This window comes from Ictalurus punctatus, chromosome 14 (genome assembly GCF_001660625.3).
Source record: "Ictalurus punctatus breed USDA103 chromosome 14, Coco_2.0, whole genome shotgun sequence".
Classification (NCBI taxonomy): Eukaryota; Metazoa; Chordata; class Actinopteri; order Siluriformes; family Ictaluridae; genus Ictalurus; species Ictalurus punctatus.
This window is the reverse complement of record NC_030429.2, coordinates 11,989,082-12,013,526: the sequence shown is the minus strand read 5'-3', so window position 1 is coordinate 12,013,526 and position 24,445 is coordinate 11,989,082. Positions and strand designations below refer to the sequence as shown.

The 24,445-nt window shown below is 38.6% G+C and overlaps 1 protein-coding gene across 4 annotated transcripts in view; it reads right to left on the bottom strand.

The window, feature by feature from the left end:
• The window catches only part of mob2a (MOB kinase activator 2a), a 46,744-nt gene that overhangs the window by 5,277 nt on the left and 17,022 nt on the right, over positions 1 to 24,445 (bottom strand). The window contains exons 1-2 of one of the 4 annotated variants that reach the window (XM_017485454.2): positions 19,957 to 20,235; positions 1,004 to 1,164 (exon numbers count right to left, since the gene is read on the bottom strand). In XM_017485454.2, coding sequence (XP_017340943.1) covers positions 1,004 to 1,164; positions 19,957 to 19,994 — 199 coding nt within the window. In that variant the 5' untranslated portion in view covers positions 19,995 to 20,235. Of the gene's footprint in view, positions 1 to 1,003; positions 1,165 to 4,535; positions 4,712 to 16,820; positions 17,179 to 19,956; positions 20,236 to 24,445 lie in introns of those variants that run through there. The other 3 variants (XM_017485452.3, XM_017485451.3, XM_017485453.3) reach the window with 3 other exon arrangements.

Here is a 24,445-nt window from a genome sequence, read left to right as displayed (position 1 = left end):
ACTATATGGCCAAATGGAAGCCACTTTGTGGCTTGGTTAGTTCAGCTAACCTGCATTTTAATGTTTGTTTCTATTACAGTTCATAAACATTGGTCATGGTCAGGATTTAAGCCAAAATGCAATAGCCAAAGTGCTGCCATTACATAGACTATATTTTATGGGATAGGAGCTCATGTGTGCTTGGATGTGCTCTGCTTTTACAGATATATCCATGTAGCTAATTCACAATAAACCATATGCCTCTGTATTATCATCATATCAAGCTGACAGCTTAGTTCTGATGACTGGCTACTCCTTTGGGCATGGAAAGAAAATGACAGGATAATGTGTCAATTATGAAAAGGTTCAGAATATTGTTCCAAAACCAGTCTGGCCTGTCGCAAATACAGCCATGCCTTATGTCTGAACAGGCATCAGTGTGGGAATTTGACAGACCTGCCACTTTTCGTTATATCTCTCCCAACAAGGCGACTGGTTCTTATTTTTTATTGAGGACATCCACCATGCTGAGCATTACATGCTACCCAATTCATATTTCAAGCAGTGGCCTGTCTCCATAAAAATCTGTCTGGACATCATGGAATATATTGCATAAAATATGATTTGCAATGTTGTTGAAGCTACTTAGCTGTAATATTCCCTGAGGCTCCGAATAAATTTTGCACATAAAAGCATGAAAAAGCTGAGCTTATCGGAAAGGTGTGAACATAGGGAACATTTTACATGATTCATTTCCTGTTTATCAAAAGCTACCAAGGAAGCGTCAATTACTGATGAAATATTTTCACTTCAGAGAAGTAACTTTGCTCAAAGTGCACTACCTGAGGGAAAACAAACCCAACAACTAGATTATACAATAATCTTGCTTCCCAGAAAGCTGTTTGCTGGTTAACTCAGCCAAATAAAGCCTCAACAAGACAAACAAACATTCCTGACGACTTTAACATGAGAAACTGAATGGGATCTGTTTATATAGTAGATCAGAAAGGTGGGGTTTACTCACTGTTGCTGGCCAGCCATTCATTAAGATCTATCTCTCTGGGCAACACCACTAGGTCTTTGAGGTCAAAGTCCACCACCCGTACTTTAGTGTACTCCGGCTCCAGATAGTGCTTCTTCTCCTCAGCAGGAGGCTTCTTTCCATTAGGCTTTGTTTTGGACTTCCTGGAAAACACAAGATTTTTTAAAAAAAATTAACAAATAGATAGAAGATAATGGAACTACATAATGCACCCCCAAACCTTATTTGGCTTCCAGAGGCATCTACAATTAGAGGAAAGTGCATTCCATGCTATTTGAAGCTCAAGTATGAAAACAGCTTTATGCTTCCAGAACTAGTTTTAAAGCATAATGTTAAAACCACACAGTCATGACAGTTCCCAGCCATAAACCCAAGGGAAGGCTGGTGAATAAGTGTCCTATGAAAAGGTGTTAACAGGCTAATAAAGCAAAAGCAGACATATAGCATTATACAGAAACATGTAAAGAACCAAGAAAACAAATGATCACTAAACAATTTGTCTCAACAAATAGTACTCTTTAAGCAGTTTTCTGTTTTTAACGTACTAATCATTCCCAAGGCTTTTCTCTTTTTGACCTCATTTTCCATTTCTTTGGGCAACACAGTCAAACATTTGTTGCAGAAAAGGAAGTTCAGTGTTCACTGTAATTATCTACCGCTCCCCTTGTTGACCTTAATTTCTGGCTTTTCAATGTGTAAACGCCTATTTGCCAAACCAGTCCTGCCTCCTACTCTTCCTCCCCTTCCAGTCTGCCCCAGAAATAACACTTATAATTAAAAGTCTGCAAATGGCGTATTGATGTGGTGGCCAACACAAACGAACTCTGAAGAAGTTAGCTTTACTTATATTAGGACTCTACTGTAGACTGGACAGGCTTTTAGTAGTGCAGAAGGAGTTTCTTGTGTGTTCTGATGGACTGAGATAATCCACTCTCTCTAGTCTGTTAACACTCCTAAAACAAGTTGACATCACCTGCTATGATGCTGAATCAGACTATGCGTTCTGTGGCAGGCTGATAGACTGGTGCATACTGCTTATAGCTACTGAAACACAAGAAGTCTCTTCCTGTCTCCCTTGGACCAGCTCAGTATACAGAAATCAAACCCTTGACCATTAGTATGGCTGATCTCACATCAGTCAGGACAACTTCCAGTGAAGGGCAGGAAGACAACTGTCGTGTGCCCGGAATCGCTGAGCCAGAGTTTCTAAATGATCAGCACAGCTGAGGAAACAGTAAAGATAACCTAGCAGACGTTACAAATTTTGTAACAAAAGCTAATGAGCATGCATGGTGCAACCACCACCCCAGCTGGAATTCTGATAAATGAGCCAGTTTTGCAATGATAATGTCTCCTGGGAAAGAAAAAAAACAACAACACTAAACTGTCCATAAAGCGTCTTACAGTGATCCTATGAAAATACTATCCCTCTGTACCAGCAACAAAAACACTCCTCGCAACCGTGTTCCCTGGACAGACAAAAGCCAAGGCTATGTGACTACACATGGTTCTCTGGTCAAACCCCTCTAGTCTGGACTATGAGCAATAATACAATACCTTTTATGGCAAAGAAATGTTAAGAGCATATTTGAATAAGAAACAAGCAAGGACAATAACAGTTGCCAGTTAGATGCTTTCATTCTCCTAAAATAACTAGCTAATGTCTTAAGAATTTGCCTTGCTCCATGTAATTGACACACAGAACTGCTTCCCAGAAGAAAAGAAAAAAAAAGGGAAACGGTTAAATAAAACAATGTGTATTACAAAATCCAATAATGGCGCCTGTTGGCGGCACAAACTGTTCCGTCCTCACTGAAAACATGAAGTGGTCATGCATACAAACCACATTTTTCCAGCAATCATATTTGCTTGTGCCGTGTATGTGTGTGTGTGTGTGAGAATGCATGAGACTGCTTCGTTTATGAAGAGGTTTCTAGAAAAGAGATGCGCATACCATGTATACGGAAATGTTCAGGAGTGTTACAGAAACGAAACTAGAAAACCAGGGTGAATGTCATTTGTTTATACAATCGGAATATTAAGCACAATTGAGTTTTAAACCTTCTATCCAAATCTCACTGCAAAATTTCACAGACAGTGAAGCTGAACAATACTCTACCCAGTCTCAAAGACAAATGACAGGAGATGAGCAGCAACTTCTCTGGCACCATATGGTTGGCATTAAATTAAGCAACGGAACAGGCACAGCCCAATCATAACAGCAAACAAGCTGTCTTTAAATCTATTTGGGACATCTGCTGCGTTTATCAGGATATGATGGCTATCAAAGGAAAAACATGGCTTATGAACAGTTGTTTTTTTTCTTTTAAAACAAAGCTAGCAGGCTCTTAACGCAGAGGTTAAATTACATTAATCAAATTAACCACGTTATGCAAAGTCTTGAGCATTCAAACCTATATTCAAAACTATTTGCACAGACCTCACTACTCCATTTACATAATAACGAAACTTTTCTTTGTCTAGAGCACTACAAGTGTGTGAACAGCAGTGAAAACATCGATAGTGTGCGTGGCCCCAAAAATTTTTAAAAAAAAAAAAAAAAAAAAAAAAAAAAAAAATATATTCTTTAGTATTGATGTCGGGGGTCAATGCAAGTCATGGTTGAACTGCCTCCAGTAAAAGAAGGTAGTAAAACCATACTACATTACACTACCCCTGCAGAAATGGTTTATGGGTTATCAATACAGACAAGCTATACAGACGTAACCTTACCTGGAGTTCAAAGGATTTCTAAGAACCGAAGCACAATGAATCATCCTTAAGTTTAACAAACAACCTGCACTTCCGCCTGCTGTCACTTTAGACAAGCATTCAGGACTCCATGGTTCTCAGTGTAAACAATTTTAACTTTAACTACATTTTTAATAAAAACCAGGAAGTTATGTTAATGAGACATTGTTTCAAATCTACCCCCATGAATTTTACGACTGCTCCTCCAACTTAGCAGCTTTCAGGAACACACACCTGTGTGTGAACAATAAACACAAGACAAAGTGAAAGTGCGATAATGCATTGTGCATTTATGACCAGAGTGAAGGTGCCATGCAGAGTAGTTTACTATAAAAATCAAGTTTACCCAAATAAAAACAAGTTATCTTTCAGAACCAGCATCGTGAAATAAATGCACGTTGGAGTAGTTTTATTTCTCCTTTCAGTAATCTTTTTTTAAGTTGCAGGCAACACGATATGATCACACTAGCTTTTACCCCTGATGAACAGTGTGTGCGCGCGCGCGCTTACTGTGCCACTAAGATGTAAATGCGCGTGCACGCACACGATCTTACTATCGCAAAAAAACAATCAGGGGGAAAAGAAGCTACTTTAAAAGGGTTAAAAAAATATTAAAAGAAATGGAAAACGTTGATCTCCTTTCCCACCAACGCTGATCCCAGTCTCAGCAAACACACTACTGCATTGAATATTAAGTTGCAATAGTGTTTTGCCATGCTTTTAGTACAACATTATTATTTTTATAGAGAGAGAAGTACTCTACCTTAGGACCTTGCCTACGGCTTGAAGGACCATTTTGTAATTTAATCCGCTTTTTGAGGTTTTCTGAGAGTGCATATCCAGTATGCCACGATTACAGATCAGACCTGGACTCAAAACTCAGAAACTCGTTCCCGCTGCGCCGCAGTCTCGCGCGTCCTGCTCTCTCCGCCGCTTTCACGCGGGCACAAAAGTTTGGAGTCAGTCAAAGCACCGCCCAGTCAAAGGACCAATGAGGAGACGAGATGGGCGGGGCTTAGTCTAGTCACCAAGCCGTTTGGTACACTTCAAGGATTCTCCAAAAAAAAAAATAATAATAATACTCCAAAAAAAATTCTTCTGCATCCAGTCATCCCTCAAAAATGCATTCACACACACACACTTTTTAAACATTGATATTATGCAAGTATGCATCATATTTACTCGTTGGAACCCACAGAAGCAAAACCATTCATACTATATTAAATGATTTAAACCATTTTTCAATTTTGCATTCTTTAGGCATTAAATTAGGAAATAAACAACTTCCTATAAAGAAACATCACTGTGACTGGTTATTTATTTGAGTAATTATAAATAACTACTACAAAATAAGACAATATACCTAGTAGGTAAAAGTGGTGTAGACATCACAAATATATATATATTTTTAATTATTTTTTTCCATTTACAGACCACCAGAGCTCTAAGTGTTTTACAGTATATACCACTACTGTAGCATACAGTACAATGTGACCAAATCCTACTGTACAACTGTAGCCTATATACAGTATATATCTGGTAAAACAACCCATTAGAGTATCATTCACCAAAATATTTTTGCATCCAACATTGATTAAGCTTCATACCTCATTTCATAGTTTAAAAAAAAAAAAAAAAAAAAAAAAAAAAAAAAAAACAACTTCCTATGGAGATTCCTTATAGTTGGATCAATATGCAGTCAATACACAGCTTTTTATTTAAAAGAATTTTAGTCAAACAAATGCTTATTCATGCTGCCTTTAATCATCATTTTATTAATAAACAAAGTAATAAAAGCATTAAAATATTGCTCTAGGGAAAGCACAGGGATAGAGGGTTGCTGTAAAAGGCATCTGATCGCTGTGGTCAAGGATCAAGCCGATAGAAAAGGCTTTGAACATAGCAGGCATCAGCACTCACAAACCCAGTGTCTCCCGGTGAAGTATTTTCAAAAACTATGGTTCAAAAGCATGTTCAGACAACTGAAACAACAATCATGACAGTGAACCTTGCCTGAAGCCTTACTCCACAAATGCCTGTCCAAGGCAAAGGAGGAAGCATGTCTTTACTCGACTCTGATGGGGAAGATTAAAGTGAAAAAGAAAGAGGCTTTAACATTAGACACTAATTGTGGAACATTTAAGACATTATTAAACTTAAGTGATCAAGCAGAATGGAAAAGAAGTAAACAGTACCTTTGCTTATTATTGGGATGGGAACATCAAGGGTATATCTTTTGTACCACAAGTGTGTATCTTTCTCATGGTAAAGTGAATATAGCAAAACTTTAGAAATGCTTCAGGAAACATAATTTTGCCCTTAAGGACCACTTCAGTACCATTAATTAGCTTTCAGAGTAATACTTTAAAAAGCACGATACTTTAAAAGATACACAGTACAAGATACACAAGATGTACCCTTGAGGATTTTCATAGGTACAGTGTATCTGAATCAACTGAAACGTCGATTCATTGTACTGCTGCATGTTAAATTTTGTTCTGCTGAAAGTACACAGAGCTATGACAATCTGAGGTAGACAGTTTGCTCTAGTTCTTCCAGATAAAGATGAACTCAGAACTTCCCATTAATGATTTGAAACCATATATAAAAATTCCCTCTTGTCATCACAGGTTGAGGCTTTATCTTTAGTCATGTTATTCAACACGAACACCAAAGTTCATGGCATTTGATGGGCAAGAGTGTTCCCTGAACCTGTTCTCTTATTTCAAATAGACCTTTTGGGGATTTTATTGATTATAAGTGTGACTGCTTACATTAATTGGGAATAACTGTTAGTATGTTGTGTATTTGGGAATTTTAAAGCTTGTTAACCAAGACAGTGTACACTTGTGCCACTTCTGTTCTCTGGAACAAGTATGAATTTATTTTTTTGCTCTCAATAAAAACTAGCTAGCTAACAGTAAATCCCCAAATGAAAGCTAAGATATAAAAGTTAACATATAAAAACCTCAAAGCAAGATAGTCAGTCACTGCTGGCATGCTTGGTTACAATTCAATAATATAATTAGTTATTTTTTTGTGGGACAGGGGGCGTTTATACCATCAGAAGATGATATTGGTTGTAGTTATTATACTGTGATTATTTTCCTGCTACTTCCTGAAGTAGTTCTAGTTCAAAGTCAGTTGAGACTATGGCACAGCTATAAATTCATTTTAAAACTAAAATACCATACATCTCCGTGTCCTTTGGGCAGAGCCGAATTCTGATGCTTTATCAATACACAAAATCTTATTCTCTAACGCACAAAAGTGTCGCGTGAAAAATGTTACTTTCCAAATCTTGTCCCGTCACTGTAGGCTAAGAATAGAAAATCCCTCCAGGCAGTTTTAACAGTGTGTGAGAATTTTTGACATCAATGGAATCTAATGAAATTACAGCTGAACACACACGAGAATTTACATTTACTTACTCACTCACCATTTATTCACGAAGTGATTCACTATGTGAACAAACTGACAACAAACTAAGCTGCACTTCTCATGTCATAACAGTTTCCTGGAAGTTTTAAAGGTTTTCATTTTGAAATGCGGAACTGCGGTCAGTGACGTGATAAATGATGCAGCGATGAAGGTCATTCCATAAACAAAATCTCGGCTAAGTCACAGTTTGTGAAGCACGAGGCCAGAACAGAAACACGCTGTGCACAGATTAATTTAAGGGACACCATTTACACCACTGACGTGACATCACTGAAAAATGAACCATAATTACAGGATGTTTGAGTGGCAGCTTGAGAAAGCCCTTCACATGGTGAAACTGACCCGTTCTATTATTTCAATTTAGGAACACTACAGGTTTCCTGACAAGAAATATGCTCATATCTCAACAAGTTCTAACATTTTAAAACCTGGTTAACCCGAAAAGACAGAAAAGTGTATTTAAAGATTTTATTCCAACGCCACTGAAAGAGACACATGCTCTGACGGTCAAAAAGCAAACACGATTCAGTAATTCCAGTTGCAGTTAATCTGATATGTAATCAATATACAAATTAGAAACAGGACAAAGAAAAATGTGATCTTTATAATGACTATTATTTTTAGCCTACTGACTGATGTAAATATAATGTCTATGCAGAAGTCACTCCATGTTTAAAAGAGCAAACAGTTCTAGATTATTAAAAATTACATTAAATGTTATAAATATTTCAAGAGAGAACTGTTATCTCCATTATCTCAGTTGGAATGATTTTAACCTGATTTAATAATTTCCTGAGCTGACATTACTGCCCTCCTACCTCTGCATTACTTAGAGGAAAAATTGCATTAGTGACACTTTATCAAAGATTAAGTTTTCTGATGGGAAATGAGCCATCACTTTGGTCATCAGCCTCATTGAAATTATTCTGTTTCATCACTTGACTGATTACGGTTCACTCATATCAGTGCAGAAATAAGTTCTGTTGAGTCTCCATATTTTGATCAGGCTATTCAAACATTTTAAAACTGAGTAGCTTGTGTAAGGGCTCTTCCCCATTTTGATGATGCAGACACTGTGATAGTCAGTATATGATTACTAAAACTGAGCTGATGTTCATTAGGCTTATGTTCATTTTGCTATGGTGTGGTGGTCACCACCATGAAGGATGGTGAACTAATAATGCAGGAAGAAAGTTTAGGCAAAGATGATTTAAATTTAAATTAAATTAACATTTACATACAATAAAAAGTAAATTAAACATATATAAACATTGTTTAGGTTATATTTATGGTTTCTTAATGTTGAAGTCATTATATGGTTTGGGGGCAGAAAAACCCAAATGTTGTCAAAGCTTGATTTTCATGTTTGGCAGAATTCAGCCACAGTGACATCAGGTGGATTTTCCCCCAGACAGACACGTTTTTAACCTGTGTGAGATGACATAAAATTTGTTCATGCAACCTCATTACACAATCATGAGGAGTAGCCTTAACATTCTAGCCGTTTTACACAGTATACACGCATGATTTATGCTCAACAGCCCGACATATTTTTAACACTCTTACATTAGTCATTGTATTCCATTGTACAATTCTATTATGCATTCAATGAGGTATTCAACATCACATCTGAAAACATTTCACAGAAGTACACTCTACCAAATGGCAACCATGGCTAGTCTCTCATAACAAATGTGTTATTTTATTGCTAATACTAAGAGCATAAAACAAAAACAATGGGAATCAGATTTAACAGTACATCTGTCTCTTTAAAATTTCACTTAACAGCACATTGTGGAAGGAAAAGGCCCAACAGAAGTTTACTGTTGACAATTAAAGCAATCTAAGTTTGTGCAAAGAAGATGGTGTTTAAACCAACACAATGCAAAGAGCAATGGGGGAAAAAAAAAAAAAAAAAAAAAAAAAAAAAAGACAGCCATATAGCTACCCCCTCTCCCTTTGTGTGTGTGTGTATGCAAAATTGGTCTGTCTCTCTGCCTTGCTGCCCTGGAGCTCTGCTGGAAGGCGGCCATGGTTAAACCAGTCCTGTATCTATGTCTGCATTCCAGGAGAGGTTAGGGCCTGCAGGCAACAGCACGCTCTGTTGCCTGCTAACAAAACACACATACAAAATGAAAGTCAGACAGACAGCTGGACAGATGTGTTTCAATTGCAACTATCTTGGCATCAGTATCTTGTTATGGATCCAAGTAATCAGTGTTTTCAGAACAAGCCTGATCAAGCTGCATCTAAATGTTTCCCCCCCCACTTTGGGGAAGCAGATGTGCTCGGTGCAAAACCAACAACATAGAAGAAGAGACCTGTTTTGGCATGTTCACAGAGCTGTGCCACACTCCCCGCATTCCTATGGTTGAAGACTATCTGCATGGCACAGGGCTGCACCTGGGGCAAACATCTCCACCATCCGCCTACAGCCCTCACTACAACATCTGCTTCATTAGCAGCTCATGTGACCATGTTATTGGTGAAAGAATGATTTGACACCAGATTTGGTGTGAAGTAAAATTCTGAAGATTTGGAAATTAAACAATGCTCCACCTTCCATCCATAGTGACTTTAAACTGAAAGCACAATCTCTATTTGCTCATCTCTCGGCCTTGTAGAGTACACAGTTACAAAATCAACAACTGCAGCAATTACACAGCTCGCATTAAGGGAGAACACCAGTGTTTCCCCCAGTGTTTTCCATCTATATACACACACACACACACACACTAGTACTAGTAATAACTTCTTACTGCTTTACTGCTATTTTGGATGGTTTCACTTACATAAGAACATCTATGGTAGGAAATTCTCTCATGTCTCTCTCATCCCACGACATTTATTGTTAGTGTAGGTCTAATGGTTATAGTCTTGAATTGTGCATCCAACAACTGCCTTTAGACTTCCATTTTAAGGGAGCATAATAAATAGGCTTTTTTACTCAGTAAATGTGACAAAAGTATAGCTGTGATAAATAAGCCACTCTACAGTTGCAGTGAAGAGAGATTAGATTTAAAAATGCTGGAGTACTCCAACACAGCTAGATTTTTTTCACACAGTTTAACAGTCTGGTTTGTAAACCTGTACAGCTCTACTGTACACTTTACTCAGGACAAACAGCAAGCAAATATGCATGAGTGGAAGGATAGTTCATTTAGCACAGGGTGCCAGCAAGGTGAATTAAAGTCACATCAGCGCCCCAGCGTGGAGGACACAAATACACCACACTGCTGACTGGTTGAGGCTCCAGCATGAAGCCACACTACACACCAAGCCTGCACACAGATCTCCATCTAATCATGGCTCATTGCATTAAAACATAACAGGTTTCTCACATATAGCCCATTCAGAGGATTCATACAGCACAGGGAGTACAAAAAAACAAAAGCAGAACACTGCTCAGAAGTCATTTCTCCATAGCGGGACGTCTCTAAACCCCTGCCCTACAGGTAAACCTCTGATCAAGAGAACTAATCTGTAACTGCTCTGCATCAGTTCTAATCTATATCTACGAGATAATTTCAGCTCCAACTTCAAAAATACACCATGCTGCCTCCTAGTGGCTGCTGCTGAAAAACAAATACATTACAAAAACCATTGAAATGGAATAATCTCCAACTAAGTAACTTTTTTTTGTTGAAAAAGTTAGACTAAAAGGTTCATGTAAGAATTTGCATATAACAATTTCCTCCTAAATTTGAAATTATATGTATAAGCAAAAACACCTATTCCACTTTCTGACCACTATTTATTCCAGGCTTAAAGCAAACAGAGGCATTGGTTAAACAAAGTGAATCGTTCCTCATCATTAGGTGAAAGAGTACACACGATACGGGCTGTGCTGTAAACACAAGCATTCATAACATGAGGGCCAAAAGGAGCTGAACTCGGGCCTTGAGCGAGTGAGTGATGTGAAAGGAAGGACAGAGAAAGACTTTGTGTGTATGAAGGGACAGAGCTCTACCACAGACCACAGTTGGCCATATCTTTACAAGACTGAGTGAGAGGAAGGAGAGAGGCCAGGAAATCAGAGCCAAGTGTAGCGCACACAAAGAGAGTGAGAGAGATTGATGACTATGGTCAGTTTTGTTGTCTACAATAAACTGCACCAAACCTCAGAGACCTTGGAAGGCTTTGTGAAAGCTAAAGAGATGTTGTTCTTAACAACTGTAGTAGCTATGCAAATAAAACCATGTGCAAAATAATCTCTGGGATTGCATGATGCTGGATAAATTAGGAAACACGTTTTTTTTTTGGCTTATGATTCAGAACATTTCTCACTCAACGTTCCTTGAGCAATTTTGTACGGAACAACATGGATATTAATTCAATTCTTACATTACTATAGCAGACTGTGGTACATTGTTCTAGTCAAAAGTTTGTAACAGACTGGCTAAAATTGGTGATGTTTCTGTTCTTTCTGCTGAGAGCAGCTCACAAACCACTAGAGGACAAAAAACTGGTCTTGATAAATGCATAATCTCTCCCTGGTAAGTATTTAGCCAAGACTACGAGTGCAGCCCTTCACACTTCCCATTCATTCATTTCATACATTTTGAAAATTGTTTACATTCACATTTGTATATTATACACATGCATTTGTAATTTTCTATATGTATATTATATTTTTGGAGCATTTAACAAAAAAAAAAAAAAAAAGAAAAGAAAAGAAAAGAAAAAAAAAAAAAAAAAAAAAAAAAAAAAAAAAAACCTCAGACGGTTGTTGTTTGTCCCCTTTTTGTTCTGTAGACTTGCCATGTTTCTGGTGATGGGTCATGTGGTACAACAAAAATAAGGGCTATTATGTAAGGGTTAGCCAAGGACAAATGCTGCAGAATTTACCCCGTCATTTATTATTAGAATTGCACTGAGAAACAAATCAAGACAGCAATTTTTCTTTTTCAAACTGTTTTTCTGTGCAGCACAAATATGTATGAGAGCAGAATATTATGCAGCAAAAACAAAGCTGATAAGTGAACTTGAACCAGAACAGAACATTTTTATACCTCAAGTAATTTCATTTGTCAGAACTTTAAATCAGACTTCAAGATCTGTAAATCACAGGTCACAGTTGTTTTTAGCAAAAATATTTCTGTTCATGAAAGCATTTTCCCACCCAAATTTAGTCCTGCAGGAGAGGAGGAGGCAGGATGAAGTTTATTAAGCTCAATAATCTCTGTTTATGAATGATTTATCATCTACAAAACCCCCTGAAGGGAGGTCACTAACCAAAAACCAAGCTTCAGTGGTACAGCCTGGTTCCCTCCATTTTGGGGAGGTTTTCACACATTCCTCAGCGCACTGCAGAGTTGATAATTACACGTTGCTCACCAAAAACAAGATCAGCACATTTGGGTTGAAGAAGCCAGGGATACCAAGCACACTCGAATGTTTACACCAAACACAGCTAAATACTTGGGAACATTAGTCACTTATCAGCCATTGCCAAACACTAGTGAACAAAACAACTGACTCTCTCTGCTTATTGCTGCTGAGATGCATAGAAAAACAGGTACGCCATGATGGGTGGGTGGACTTTTAGGCATGCATCTGGAATGGCTGCTGAAACCACAAGAGTGGCCTGGTTCAGGTGAGGCTCGTGGAAAGTATGTTGTGTTTGTAAGCAGCTTACAGAGCCGCTAGGAGACAGGACACAGGAGAGTAAATCATAGTGAGTCTCTGCAGAACAGCAAGTCCATAACAACAGCATGTCATGCTATACACCCCAATCCCAGTGAGGCAAAGCCAAGGCCAAAAGAAAGCAACCTCTAATGAGGAGATTAAAAGAGAAAATATCATTTCAATTAAATAAGAGGGCAGTTTTGGCTGTGTTCAACACTTAAATCAAACAAACTAAGTTAGGGCTGTTGATTAATCAAAAGGCTGTTAAGAATTAAGTCAACTACATAAAAAAGTATCATCCAGACCTCTATTAAGGTAATTTAAAGTATCATAATTTTAACATTTATGCCAGAGTGCAGTGTAATTACTGATCACTTGATTCAGAAATAATTTACACAAAACAGAAGCTGAGAGACTTGAAGTGGGAGCATTTTACAAAGATAATGGCATGCATTGCCTGTACTGTGATGCTGTGCTGAAATATTAATAAATAACCAAGTAAACAAAATAAATATAGGTTGACAAACTTGCAGTTATGCACAAATGCCACTGCGCCAGCACCTGAACATGCCAACCTGCTTAAATAAAAACCAGTAGGTCTGTGTTTTCAGTTAAACAAAGCTACAAGATGGCGAGTCCAAGTTAGCCTACACATGTTAACTTCCTCCAGATTCTCTGGTTTCCTCACACCTCCCATAAACATGCCAGCAAGTGTATCAGCTTCTTTAAGGTGAACCAACTACTACAAATGTGTGCATGCATGGTGCTCTATGATGGACCAACATCCTATCAGGGATGAATCAGAATCAGAATAAAGCACTTCCTGAAGATGAAGGAAAGAATGTTAAAATAAAGTTATACTTCAGCTGTGATTTAAAAAAAAAAAAAAAAAAAAAGTGTCATTCTCCTTTAAAGACAGTTTTCAATAAATGGATGCCTGAGGGAAAAATATGCATTTTGTATTATCTGTATAGAGCTTACATTCTGCCTTGTGTTTTTCAACTATTCATCAGAATTCCTTACATACTGCAACCCTGGTGAGAATAGGAGAAATTTGCTAATTGTGTGTTATTACAGTGAATAAGCAAACTCATCAACTGGGACTGAACAGTATGTGGAAAAAATCAACGGTGCAGTACAGAGACCAGCCTATATACTCAATAAGCTGTGCACAATCTGTCCTGTAAAGCTTCCTAACTCATCAATTTACTTAATTTAGTGTCACAGAGATTTGGTGTCCTGTGACCTGTATGCAGGAACATGCTTCAGTGAGCAATACCATGTCCTTCCTTGCACTTCTCCTCAACTTACAAGTCGCTTCATGATAGAGAGAGAGATATATATATATATATATATATATATATATATATATAGAAAAGCCTGGCAACACAAAAAAAGGAAGATCATTTCTACTTTGAATGTCACTTAACCTAGAAGAGAACAACAAGATGGTTTCTTTAGGATTCTGGCCATAAGCTCTGCAATATTCCCAGTAACAAATAAAGGAGGCACATCTGCCAAGCTCTGAGGTAATCAGGCAGATATGTGCTGGCAGGGCCAGAGAGGGAGAGAGCTCTTTTCTCTGCTGCCAGGCACCAATTGAATGGACTGACCTTGGGAGCTGACGCTGAGTGAGTGTGCAGTATTCCTGTTTGCGTTACATCGCGTGCTTACTGCAGCACGGAATGCAGAGGTACAGAGATAAACAGAAACACACACGATCAACAGCACAACAGACACAGGGGGTCTATTACACAACTCCCCTGACTGGGAGACAAACTGAGAGGAAAGTCCTGGGGAATACGGATCACCTAGTGATGCAATTTAACATTAACAACTGCAGCCCGGCTTATATATCGAAAAGTCTAACTTTGAGATGTACACTTCGTATGAGGAATAATCACATCCACATACAGAAGTCCTTCATAAGTTAACAGACTTTTCCCACACGTTTTTTTTCTACTCCACGGCTCCCCCTAACGGCTTAAACATTCTCACCTACAGCTACAAATATATTACATGATGAATATAGTGACACTATATGCAAGTCGTCATTAAAGTAATCTAATGTAACATCTCATTATTTTACTTTGGGTTTTTTTTTTTTTAGTACTACACAATGACCTTGTTGGCTTAAATATCAGGTATTAGATTAAATGGATGCACTCAAAATAGTAAGCATATACCCCCCACCCCCCACCCCCCCAAAAAAAGGAATACAATGATGGTCTCTGAACCACAGCAAATTGATCAGTCATTCTGTAAAATCAGATATTATAATTTTTTCTTATTATTATTATTATACCACATCAAATTTTTCATTTTGACACACTGCATCCTGTCTAAATTGTCCTTCAGGCTATTTATTATTAGCATAAAAATGTATGGAATCTGTTATAATAAAATAGCAGAAAATGCTATTCATTTGTAAAAGGAAGGTAACAGAGCTTATAAAACCCCTTCATCGGTTGATTCAGCAAATAGTTCTCATCATGTAAATGTTGATGCAAAGGACAAATCAAAGTCTAGCAAAGGGTTTTGTTTTTTTTTATTCCACCTTGAGAGATGACGATCACCACAGAATTGCTGAAGCTAGGAGGAATTCAGACAACCAGGAGCTGAAGCACAGCGGACAAAACGGAGGCTCAGTCAGATGACAAAGCTGATACAGCTGCTTGTTGCCCCAAAAACAGGTTAAGCACTTTAAATGTACCGTTACATCCGACTGTAATGCCTTCGAGTCACACATGTTTATGCAGTTGCTTATTTTAAAAAGATGGTAGTGATTGCAGCAGGACTAAATCATAACTCACCCAATTCTTTGTTTACATTATTCCAAACAGGAAATGGTTTTGGGATGGTGTAAGTACAGTGCGTTGTAGTAATGTAACATCCTTCTCGATGGCTGTTTATACTAAAAGAAGTTAACAGTTCATTTCTGACTACTGTTTGAGTTTTCCATTCATTGATTTCTTTATTGACTCGTGTGTCTGTGTACATACGAGATGCTTAATCAGGATTCAGCAAGCTCCTGATTATGCCTTCATAAAAACAATGAAGGTAAAATAGAAAGGAAGAGAATTTGAAATAAACTAATACACTGAATGACATAATGAACAAATAAACAGGACTGCCCAGATCCTTATTTTGAAAGCCTGCTAACTCTGCAGTCTGTCTGACAGTGGTGATAAGGAGTACTCACTTTAGCACTCAAAGTAATCTAGGGTCCCAATGCAAGGTATCTCTGCTGAGGAGGGCAGAACACAACTCACAGCAAGCACACAAAGGCCAGGCTGTTCCTCCGAATGTGTGTATGAAAAAGGAAAGGAGGTATGAATCACTACAGTCTGATGCATTTAACCAGATACAGATGTGACTCTTTACTCTTGGCGAGTATCATCAAGAATCTTGGAGCTGCAGCAAACAGTTATATATAGAACCTTCCTGCAGTGGGTATAAAACCTCAACCACATGTGAAAGGAAAAATCCTGTTTTATCCACACACACCACATATGAGCACATGCTTGCATTGGCCTGATAACACTTTGCAAACTTATTATAATAGACTCCAAGCAGAAGCACAGAGCTGCTACTATCCTCCAACAGGATGAAATGTGCCCTTGGTACTAAAGGGTGGAGGAGCTAAATGACAACACCATGTCCAAACAAGCAAGCACTGCCCTCAACTTAACCCAAAAAAAAAAAAAAAAAAAAAAAAAAAAAAAAAAAAAAAGGGAAAAACAAAAAGCCATATCATGGCCTGCGCTGACACAAAACTCTGGCGAACTGCCATGTTAACTCAAACCCAAGGTCCCTGGACACCCTGTATACTCAAATGTCTATTACCACACAACACCAAGACCAGCAGCACTGGAGGAGAGAGAAGCAGATCAGAACTATACTACTAAGAGAGAGGAAACTTAACATGCCTGCAGGCTTAAAGTAAACAGCAAGAGAAAGAGGTGGAAAAATCTGGTACCTATAAAAGAAGCAGTCGCAACACACTAGAACCCCCATGCAGCTGGTGTTGCGGTCAGTCTCAGCTGAGGTCCAAAAAGTCCTCCCCTTATTTCCTTGCGCTCGCCCTCCAGATGCGGGAGACTACAGGTGAGGGAGAGGGCCGTTACAGCTTTGGCATGGCTGCCTGCAAAGTTCTGCAGTGGCAATCTGGCCACGTCACTCCCGCTCCCGATCCCAGCACAGAGGGAGGCAGCGCTGGCTTCTGACGGTTTCCCGCTGGCACAACTCAGTCAGCAAACAAACAGCAGAGTCCGCAGTAGGCGAGCACAGCCGGCCTCGCACGATCACTCAGCAATTGTGTGTTCCGCGCTGCTGCTATTGCCAGCCTCATGCTCTCTCTTGCTCCCTCCCTCCCTCCCTCCCTCTTACCCCCCCCCCCTTGACTCTGCCTCAGTCTCTTAGCATATCTCCCTCTCTTAGAATCTCTACATGTTTGTCAGTATCTCTCCACCTCCCACCCTCTTCCTGTCTGCTCCTCTCTCCACATCTTTCTCTCTCTCACTGGCTTGGACACTTGAGGCGGGACCATTAGGTTGGCAAATAACATTTGCAGCAAACTGCTGACTTGTCACTGCAGAAAGAGCTCAGGCCAGACATTTGACTGAATTTGATGGTCTTTTATGGTGCTTATTCAGATTCTAACTAAGGCAAATTTCAAAGTTCACACAAATATTAAAAGCAAGAACAAACATTAAAAGCAAGAATTAAACATTTGCATACACTAACAATAGCTATATGTATGAAGTCATATGTATCTGTGCTAACTGAAATGAAAAGTCACAAAATGCAGCAATACAATATACATAGAAACTTTAGTCCAAATTGAATATCTAAACATTGATGCATCTGTTAAAAACATGCCTACTTGCATCTTACAGCAGTGATGCAGCAGTCTCCAGAGATATCCTAGCTTGACTACAGAGAAAACCTCCTCTAGATGGGTCTTGAAGGTGCAAATAATTTCAAAAGGACATCTATCAGGTGCAACCCATGACAGAAATAAAAATAAAAAATAAAAAGTATAGATGCACTATGATCTCTAATTAGACACTGAACATACAAAACTACTGAGGGTTAACAAATATCCCTCTTTTTATTTTTTCCCCTAATAAAAGAAACTACATAGGCATTTGCACCCAAATGTCATCATATTCTTTTCTATTCTCAAGTCACTAAAAGGAGCATTAACTGCAAAAGCTTGCTTCTTAATAGATTAACCGTTTAGTATTGATTCAATTTCGAATGCAGGGGAGAGTGGGGTGAGTTTTAACTATCATTTGCTCTAATCAGCAACAAGCTACAGCGGTGACACTCACTCTGCACATGGCATGAAGGTAGAATGTTTATTAATGTGCTCGTTTTGTTTGCAAATTAAACCAAAATTTAGTTTTGTCAAGCCAATGGTGAGTTGACCATCAGTTAGCATGATTGACAATGTTTTTATCTCAGATTTCAAGATGGTTAAAAGCATGGGGTTTAGTTGCAACAGGGTTACCAAGAGTAATTTAAAAAAAATTAAAAAAAAAAAAATAAATAAATAAATAAATAAATAAATAAATTAAAAAAACCACACACACCACAAAGGTTTCCTTCTTGGAACATGTCATGCAACAAGGATGACCCAATCCTATCAGCAGTTATTATGCGATTGACTATATTTGTGCATCACACTGTGCCGAACCTTTATGCACTCACTTAAGAATATCTTTTAGCAAAGTGTTTCATCTGGTGCAAACCCTGTATCGCTACACAAGAGTTCTTTACTATATAATAAAATAATTGGTTTAATTTTTTTTTTATGTCTCCCACAGAGTATGTGATTGTGCCCTTCAATGGGTTGGTAAACCATTCAGGGTGTCCCCCACCTTGTGCTCCAAGTTCCCTAAAATAGGCTTCAGGCTCCCCTGTGTAGGATGAGCGATACTGAAGATGGATAGACGGACAGACGGATGAATGGATGGATGGCTCTCCCACAGTATTAAATTTACTAGACGTTAGAATTGACCCTGCCCATCACGTGTCAAATGGAGCAAATGTTATAATGCCCCCACTCTCTCTTACTGGTCTCATTACATGTTCACAAGGAAACAAAAAAAGCCTGGAGGACAGCAAAATCTCCCAGGAGAACATGTAGAAAACGAGTAACACGCATTTGAAAGACTCTCCCCCTTCACTGCAGAGCAGGCATGATTACAGCTTCCTGCTGCTACGGCCTGGAGATTAGAGCTGGGGATGACATCACCGTCTGAACAGCAGCATTTTCTTGCAACCGATAAACCACTTTACAGATACAAAGAGATGTGTGCGCTAATAATACACAGACATCTTGAGCCCAATACACTGAGGATTTTTTTTAAACAACTGAAACCAGACAGCTTTATTATAGCTCACAGGGACAGTACAATTGGAGCTGAAACAAGAACACTACTAGGATAAAGTTTTTTATTATTTTTATTCTGACCAGGTGATGTGAAGCATCAACAAGACTGTGTTCTTAAATAAGAAGGGAAAAGAAATACAGAGGATAGTGCAGTAGAGCAACAGCAAGTGACTTGTGTTTTAAACGTCCGAGAATGAATGGCCTTAAAATCGGTTTGACTTTCAGACAAGAAAACCTGAGAGAAACATAATGAATGGGTGGATAGGAGGATGCTAAAGGCTCCTTTCTGCACATTTTCCATTTAATTTCAAAAGGGAAAAAAAAAACCAACAACTCAGAACAGGAGTTTATGACAATTATTCAGTCACCACAAACTAGCAGTTCAGTCAACTGCGCGTTCAAGTGCACAAACAGGAATAATTAAGTTAAGTCTATTAAGGACACGTATATTTTTAAAACTCAACATAATTAATACTTTTCCGCGCTGTAATAATTACTTAAGTCATTTACAAATGAAGCTACTTGTCTGTTTACTTCGACACGCGCGTGAACGCTGCAAACGCAACACATACCGCCGAGTGAACGCGCCACGTTCTCATTTATAAAAACACACAACGAATCAAAAGTTTATATATTTATTTATTAAAAACAACAACGTGACAGTGCCCTTGTGTGACTGCTCAAACGCGTGAATGAATAAGAGGACGTGTCTTACCTATTCAAAGTGTACGAGCCGTTTCGTTTAAACCTCATGATGAAGTACGGTGGCAGCACGCGCTGATGTCCGCGACGCTCGGGGTCTCGCTTTGTTTCTCCGCGCAGCCGAGTAGCTTGTTCGCGGTTAGCGGACAAAACAAAGAGCAGCCAGGCTTTTGTGCAGCCTCTCTTTCCATGTGAGGGGCCAAGACCGCCTACCCTGATCGCCGTCCTTCCGCAGGGAAGGGTTACACCGAGTCTGGAGAAGACTGGGCTCTCAGAAGGGCGGGGAAAAAGTCTAGGGCTTCGTCCCTAACCGCAATAAGAAGTAGACAAAATAGGACGCTACCGACGCTCGCGCTCTCACAGGTGGTCATAATAAAGGTGGCGTATTATTTTGAGACATACTTCAATTATTTGTAGGATGCCTAACATTTAATGTGGGTGAAAATAAATATTTCTAGAAAAAAAAGGCCTAGCTTAGTGGTTAGCATGCTTGCCACGCACCCACAAGGTTTTGGGTTCAAATCCTGTCTCCACCCAGCATGCAGACTTTGGGGGTTTCATCTGGGTACTACGATTTCCTCCCACAGTCTAAAGGCATGTTGTAGGCTGATTGTGAATGTGTGCATCTGAAATAATATAAATAATAAATATTATTACGGTTAGGTAAAAATATATATATATATATATATATATATATATATATATATATATATATATATATATATATATATATATATATATATATATATATATGGATCTTCTAACAAAACGATATGGATTTGGGAAATCCTCGAATCGATTCTTAATGCGCATGCTTTTCTTGAGAGGATGTGAATATTATCTGTAGTTCGCCTCTCATCCTGAACATCTTTCATGTTTTGAATTTTGAAAACGGTTTTATATCTTAAACATGTTTCAAGTTGTTAGTGTATTTCACTGTTGAACATTTACAATGTTTTAATTTGTTTATAGTAATGTGTATTGTGCAGTTTGTGCTTACCTCATGTGCACTGTATGCACATATTTATGATTTCTTGTTACAATGTTTGTTACTCAAAGTAAAAAGTAATTAAACATAATTGTGTGAGCCCTATTGTTAAAGTAAATGTGTATTTCAGTAATATAGATAAATAGGAGGGTTTCAATTACCAGCATTTATATTAGAATATGGATGCAATGTCTGCAAAACTAACATTTTAAATGTAATATTGATAACTAATCGATATTGAATCAAATCAAAACCGTGTAAATAAGAATTGAATCGCCAAATTGGTTGCAATACCATCCATCCATCTTCTATACTGCTTAATACTTTTCAGGGTCACGGGGAAACCTGGAGCCTATCCCAGGGAGCATCAGGCACAAGGCAGGGTACACCCTGGACAGAGTGCCAATCCATCACAGGGCACAATCACATACACATTCACACACCCATTCATACACTATGGACACTTTGGACATGCCAATCAGCCTACCATGCATGTCTTTGGACTGGGGGAGGAAATCGGAGTACCCGGAGGAAACCCATGCAGCAAGCAAACTCCGCACACACAGGGCCATGGTGGGAATCGAACCCCCGACCCTGGAGGTGTGAGGCAAACGTGCTAACAACTAAGCCACCGTAATAATTTGCATTATGCATGTAGACTTGTGGGATGCCCTGGATTTTGAGATTCACTTATATTATTTGAATACGGTTATTTTGTGAAAATAAATATTTCTGAGACCTGATACAAAAAGAACATACAATGTGATACAATTTGAAACTTACTTATGAAGTACTGAGGCTAGGCTATGCAGTGAGTACCAGATGTTGCATACTATCGCAAGGCAATTTTACACTGTGTGATTTCAGCTGTGTTTAAGATTATTACTTGTCACACAGCATGAAATGATCCCAACAATTCTTGGCCTGGATTCTGTAACAGACTGTGTGATAACATGTCCTCCATTTCAGATTATGCGATAAAGATCCTCTAAAGATAGACTGACTGTTAAAGCAAATTACCACAAGTCTTCAAAGTGAGCTTGTGGTAATAAGGATGTTTCTCTGCACATTAGCATGCTTTATTTTCATTCATGTATCACCACTGCCAATACCATATTTGTATGGCAGAACTTTGTCATCACACTAAACTGGCCAGCAGTGAGCATGTCACATTATGCATTCTAATACCGCCAATCTCAATTCACAACCGTTTACTATTTGCTATCTTCGTCTGCGACAGCAAAATCAGGCTAAAAACAGTGTATACCCAGATTTAATATGCCTTTTATGCTGTATAATGCCAAATGCTGTGATAATAACAATACACCAGGCCAAGATAATATAATGTGCATTTAGATAACACAAATCACTTCCAAGACAAGTGAGATGCAGAAGGTGAAAGACACACCAAGCCAAGTGTCTGCCATGAGTCAATTTAGTGCTTATGATGCATCCTGCACTGCTGGCACTATTTGGCCCAACGGAGCATGTTGAATCAGAGCCTAACTATTCTTTACAGGAGAAGGGAAACCAAAAACAGCAAAGCAAGCAGAAGACACTATCCAGAGGGCACATGACCCAGAGTATTTCAGTTTTCAACTTCTATCAATCTAATCATTATTTCTCCACTTCATACAGTGCGTAATCTTTGGTAGCTAGCTATATTTCTGCATCAAAATGGCCAAGCAGATTCATAGTAGTGTGAAACTGGTATCCAAAGAAAATCTGCTCCTAGCCAAAAATATTGTAAGATGTGTGTATTTCATTCAAACTCTCCTGACCCTCTAAATCCTACTCGTACTGTATATTACATTATGATTGGATGATATGAATCAGAATAGGAATATCTTGCCACTGATGGAATCCAGAGCTTTTATTCTGTTCTTTAATGCTATTCTTTAACCATAATCAACAGTCATTTTGGCATTCTTCCCCATGTTACAGAAACTAGAAAAAGACCAGAAGAAGTCAGGCGTGCTTTTTGGTTCATTCATGTGGAGGACTGACTGCAGATGATAAATGACTCTCTCTCGCTCTCGCTCTCTCTGTTCACCAGCTCCTGAGCCGTTCATTAGAACTTCAGCTCGCTGGCTGGCCTTTTGCTATTGATCTGCTAATGCAGACAGGGAGGTTATGCAATCCCCACTGAGGCCCAGCAGTTATATACCAGGGCCCTGGCTGCAGCAGGAACACACTGTGCTAGGACATATTTGTTGAAAACAGCATAAAGTGTGTTCACACACCATATTCAGTTCTCCTCGCTCATCTCATATGAGCTGTGAATCTTAATGAGAGTGTCTGTTTGCAGATGGTCCTATAACTTTGCACACGAAGAAAATCTGAGGCTGAAAGGTCAATATGCACATACATGGGAGGAGGATTAATTTCAGTAAACACAGCATAATTTTTTTTAATTTTATTTTAAAGCACATTGTGCTAATACATGAAGGCATTAAGCTTCTATAGTAATTTCTGCATAGAAAATGGTTAAAAAGTGCCTCTGTGACTTTGGGTAGTTGTCTCTTTTGCTAGTATCTATTTTAAACCCATTGTGTTTTTGAATGTGTTGATAAGGCAATATATTCACTGTATTTATAGAATATATTTATATATATATATATACACACACACACACACACACACACATACACACACACACACACACACATATCCTATGAGCAAAATGCTCTTTAGCTCCAATCTGAACTTAACCTGCGTCTCCAAACATATTTCGCTTTTTTTTTCCAGAGCTTAAGGCTTCGAGCCTATCAGAGATAGCCCTTGGTGAAATGCTTGCCAAAAAGCTACAACACAGGTATGTGTGTCTGACAAGAACCATCCATAAAAAAAGGTTAGATGGTAAGAGCTGGGTACTGGAACATGATGTAGAGCCATGTCTGGAACTCAATAGAGATGAAAGTCTGAATGTTCCAACTTACATATATTAAAGTCTCCAGCTCTCAAGAGACCAAAAGCTATGCAAACTTTCAAAGACAATATGCAAATAATAATAATAATAATAATAATTTTTAAAAGCTAGACTGTATTAATATATATTTTTTGTTGTTTAGGCTTTTGTTGCCCATTCCCTTCAGCATGTGCTGTGAGTGGAGAAGCACAGAGCAGGTTTAACACAGACCATGTGGTACGAGTGACGTGACTGGAGCCTGAAACATGACAGACCCCATGATGCACATTCTGCCTACATAATCAAATCAATCAGCAGCAGTGAGACCAGACAATGGACAGAGCTGCCACTTCTACATCACTGCCTTTATTTACAATATGTTTTTTTTTTTTTTTTTTTGCTGTTTTCTTTATCTGTTCCAGACTCTGGGACTGTGGAGATGTTGGAGTTTGCTGCTCAGGACATGAATATGATACAATATCCAGAATACAGATAGAAATGGAATGCACAAGAGGCTGAGGCAGAAACAGGACAGGAGTCATGAATCATAATTACCTAGTCCAAATCCGAGCAAAGATTCCTTTAGAGTTTTGCACATCTGCAGTC